At 41.6% G+C, this 4,916-nt stretch overlaps 1 protein-coding gene across 2 annotated transcripts in view; it reads left to right on the top strand.

The window, feature by feature from the left end:
- Nucleotides 1-278: 278 nt before the first annotated feature.
- Akr1d1 (aldo-keto reductase family 1 member D1) overlaps nucleotides 279-4,916 on the top strand; it is a 53,708-nt gene continuing 49,070 nt past the window's right edge. The window contains exon 1 of one of the 2 annotated variants that reach the window (XM_055602049.1): nucleotides 279-459. In XM_055602049.1, the coding sequence (XP_055458024.1) occupies nucleotides 367-459 (93 nt within the window). In that variant the 5' untranslated portion in view covers nucleotides 279-366. The remainder of the gene's footprint in view (nucleotides 460-4,916) is intronic. The other variant, XM_055602048.1, reaches the window with a different exon arrangement.

The raw sequence follows: 4,916 nt of genomic DNA, 5'->3' as shown, positions 1-4,916 counted from the left end.
AAAGAAAGAAAGAAAGAAAGAAAGAAAGAAAGAAAGAAAGAAAGAAATTTGTTTCTTTGTAGAACACTAAGCAGAATCCACCAACAGGTTATCATCAATCCTCTGAAGGTCATCTGTAGGGCTCTGATGATGTTCAAAAACAAAAACAAAAAAAAATAAAACTGCTTAAGAAAGTTTGTCCAGGGGAACATGGAAGATTGAGAAATCATTTGTTTATCTTCTTTCCCTGTCCTGCTCCTCCTCCTAGTGCTCAGTTCTTTTATGCAATAGACCCTAGGCTATCTTTTTAGATAATGTGCCTTTGTGCTGTTCAGAATCACTCCATTCCACTTCTAGAAACTTGACGCTTCACGTCCTTTCTCCTCAATGAACCTCAGTGCTACAAACCACCGATTACCTCTAAGCGATGGGAACAGCATTCCAATCATTGGGCTTGGTACCTACGCAGATCCTAGACCAGTAAGTACATACATACATACATACATGTGTGTGTGAGTGTGTGTGTGTGTGTGTGTAGAATGGATTTTAAATCAAACGTTGAACTGTATCTGGTCACATTTTAAAGTTTTTAAATTCCAGAATGAGATTTTTTTTTCTCCTTAAAAATCAATTGAAGGTTAACAATCAGAGTGAAGTGAGGGACCTGGAACTTGTGAGTTTATGATTTATAAATTGCTTCTTTAAGTTTTAATTCAAGAATTTTTAGTCCAGTACACAGGCACATCCTGTTCTAGCTTTTTGAATTGCAACACGGCAGCCTCACCTACAGAGTTCATGCCTTAAGAGACTGAAACTAAAGTCACAATATTTTAAGGAAGTCTGTGAGTCTGTGTAGAGATGTATTCATAGTCATCCTTTGTCCAGATGTGCTCTGTAGGCTGCAGGCTAGACTCACCTGGTAGTATGAGTCTACAGAAGCTTCCAGTATGAAGAGAACTGTCTTTCTATGTGGGCATTCAAACTCTAAGAAAAAACATGGACCCCTCAACAACTGTGAAAGCAGGGAAGCTAGAGTCTCGTTCAGAACTGTGCCCAGGACCTGAAAGCACAGAAAGGAGAATAATCAAAATCACCACACAGAAAGGTTTCTCCTTAGGACACTCCTTTCCTCATTGATGTTCAGGGCTATGGTTCCTTACCTGAGTTGCTCTGATCCTGTGGTGATGCCGACTCTCAAGGTGGTGAGCATGAAGGAGCAAAATTGGTCACTTTATGATGACAGGGAAGCAAACCCAAAGGGAGTGTGTCAAAAAAAAGCAGCATTGAGATCTTTCTGAAGCCCACAGATGGCTATGGCACTTTCACTCCTTATCAGCTATAAACTCCACATTTCTTTTTTTTTTTTTAAGTTTATAGTCAGATTTTATTTCAATATCTATTAATATATTTATTTGGTGATCAGAGAGATAGTAGGAACTAAGTTTAAATCATGTAACAGTTCTCTTTATGTTACCCAGAATTCAGGAATTTTTTTTGTTTTTTTATTATTAATTTTTAATTTTTTAATATTAATCACAAGTTATTTACTTTGTATCCCAGCCAGAATTCAGGAATTTATTTTTTTTTTATTTTTTTTATTTTTATTTTTCTTATCAGTTACATTTTATTAACTCTGTATCCCAGCCGTGTCCCGATCCCTCATTCCCTCCCAGTCCCTCCCTCCCTCTCTCATCTCCACCGTGCCCCTTGCCAAGTCCACTGATAGGGGGAACCTCCTCCCCATTCATTCGATCCTGTTTTATCAGGTATCTTCAGGACTGGCTGCAAAGCTCTCCTCTGTGGCCTAACAGGACTGCTCCTCCCTTGGGGGGTGGGGAGGCCAAAGAGCCAGTCATTGTAAACTCCACATTTCTTACCCGGCATTCCAAGCATTTATATGTTAGCTGACTTGCCATTCCAGCCACCACTCTCCCTACACGCATGCTCTAGAGCTGGGGAGATGCTCAGTGGGTAGAGCGTTTGCTTCACAAACATGAGGACCTGACTAAACTCCGATGCCCAGCACCCATCTAAAAGGCCAGGCGTGGTGGTGTGTGCCTCTAACCCCAGGAGTGTGAGAGCAGTGACAGGCAGATCCCAATGCCAGTCTAGTCAACACCTAAAACTCCAAATTCAATGAGAGACTTTGTCTCAAACAAAACAAAATACACAAATGAAAACACAACAGAGCAGTATGGGGCTGGCAAATTAGCTGAGTGGGTAAAGGGGTTTGCTACCAAGAGTGACAACCTGAGTTAAGTGACCTTAATTCTAACTCTGGGACCAAAGTGGTGGAAGGAGAGAGCTGACTCCCACAAGTTGTCTGTCTCCCACAATTGTACCATAGAGTATACCTGAAATCCATCCCTGATCTTCACACACACATCCACAGGTGAGTGTATACACACAGATGTATATATACACATACAATGAACACATGCACGCACACACAGACCCAAAACAAAACGGAGAACACAATCTGAGTTTTGTACTAACTCTCCTACTTCCACACATTTGAATACACTGTCCTTTGTTCCTCTGCATGTATCACCCTGTCTTCGGACTTGCTTGCTTTTGTGGTACTAAACTTGGTATGTTGTGTATATGTGAGTGGATGTGTGCATGTGTGTAACTGTGTGTAACTGTGTGTACAGGCCAGAGGTTGACACTGAATGTCTTTTTTGGTTGTTCTCCACTTTATTTTTTTTTTAAATCTTTTATTTATTTTTTATTAATTACACTTTATTCATTTTGTATCCCCCCATAAGCCCCTCCCTCCTCCCCTGCCGATCCCACCCTCCCTCCCCTTTCTGCATGCATGCCACTCCCCAAGTCCACTGATAGGGGAGGTCCTCCTCTCCTTCTTTCTGATCTTAGTCTATCAGTTCTCATCAAAAGTGGCTGCATTGTCCTCTACTGTGGCCTGGTAAGGCTGCTCCCCCCCCCAGGGGGAAGTGATCAAAGAGCAGGCCAATCAGATTATGTCAGAGGCAGTCCCTCTTCCCATTACTATGTAACCCACTTGGACACTGAACTGCCATGGGCTACACCTGTGCAGGGGTTCCAGGTCATCTCCACAAATAGTCCTTGGTTGGAGTATGAGTCTCTGGGAAGTTCCCTGTGTTCAAATTATCTTGTTCTGTTGCTCTGCTTGTGGAGTTCCCGTTCCCTCCAGCTCTTACTATTTCCCACTTCTTACATAAAATTCCATTCACTCTGCCCATCAGTTGGCCATCAGGCTCAGCATCTGCTTTGACAGTCTATACTGCAGAAGCTTTCAGAGGCCCTCTGTGGCAGGTTTCAAGGTGGTTTCCTGTTTTCTTCTGGCTTTCAGAGGCCCTCTGTAGCGGGTTCCGAGGTTGTTTCCTATTTTCGTTTTCTTCTGATGTCCATCCTCTTTGCCTTTCAGGATGGGGATTGAACATTTTAGTTAGGGTCCTCTCTTTTGCTTAGTTTGTTTAGATGTACAGCTTTTAGTGGGTTTATTCTATATTGTATGTTTATATGAGTGAGTATATACCGTGAGTGTCTTTTTGCTTCTGGGTCAACTCACTCAGGATGATCCTTTCCAGGTCCCACCATTTACCTGCAAATTTCATGATTTCCTTATTTTTCATTGCTGAGTAATACTCCATTGTATAGATGTACCACAGTTTCTGCATCCATTCTTCAGTTGAGGGGCATCTGGGTTGTTTCCAGCTTCTGGCTATTACAAATAAAGCTGCTACAAACATGGTTGAACAAATGTCCTTGTTGTGTACTTGCGCCTCTTTTGGGTATATGCCTAGGGGTGGTATGGCTGGATCTTGAGGAAGCGCTATTCCTAGTTGTCTGAGAAAGCGCCAGATTGATTTCCAGAGTGGTTGTACCAGTTTACATTCCCACCAGCAGTGGAGAAGCGTTCCCCTTTCTCCACAACCTCTCCAGCATGTGTTGTCCCTTGAGATTTTCATCTTGGCCATTCTGATGGGTGTAAGGTGAAATCTCAGGGTTGTTTTGATTTGCATTTCCCTAATGGCTAATGAGGTTGAGCATTTCTTTAAGTGCTTCTCTGCCATTCGATATTCCTCTGCAGAGAATTCTCTCTTTAGCTCTGTTCCCCATTTTTTAAGTGGATTACTTGGTTTGTTGCTTTTCAGCTTGTTTAGTTCTTTATATATATTGGATATGAGTCCTCTGTCAGATAGAGGGTTGGTGATGATTCTTTCCCAATCTGTAGGCAGTCGCTTTGTTTTGATGACGGTCTCCTTTGCTTTACAGAAGCTTTTCAATTTCATGAGGTCCCATTTATTGATTGTTGCTCTTAGAGCCTGTGCTGTTGGTGTTCTGTTCAGGAAGTTTTCTCCTGTACCAATGAGTTCTAGGGTATTCCCCACTTTTTTTTCTAGCCGATTTAATGTGTCTGGTTTTATGTTGAGGTCTTTGATCCACTTGGACTTCAGTTTTGTGCAGGGTGATAAGTATGGATCTATTTTCATTTTTCTACATGTAGACATCCAGTTGGACCAGCACCATTTGTTGAAGATGCTATCTTTTTTCCATTGTATGGTTTTGGCATCTTTGTCAAAAATCAGGTGTCCGTAAGTGTGTGGGTTTATTTCTGGGTCTTCTGTTCGATTCCATTGATCCACCATTCTGTTTCTATGCCAGTACCATGCAGTTTTTATAACTGTTGCTCTATAGTACAGCTTGAGATCAGGGATGGAGATACCTCCAGAAGATCTTTTATTGTAGAGGATTGTTTTAGCAATTCTCGGTTTCTTGTTATTCCATACAAAGTTGAGAATTTTTCTTTCCAGGTCTGTAAAGAATTGTGTTGGCAATTTGATGGGAATTGCATTAAATCTGTAGATTGCTTTTGGTAAGATGGCCATTTTTACTATGTTAATCCTGCCAAGCCATGAGCATGGGAGATCTTTCCATCTTCTCATATCTTC

Source organism: Psammomys obesus, unplaced genomic scaffold, assembly GCF_907164565.1.
Source record: "Psammomys obesus unplaced genomic scaffold, mPsaObe1.curated_primary_1811, whole genome shotgun sequence".
Taxonomy (NCBI): Eukaryota; Metazoa; Chordata; class Mammalia; order Rodentia; family Muridae; genus Psammomys; species Psammomys obesus.
This window is presented reverse-complemented; position numbering and strand designations above follow the sequence as displayed.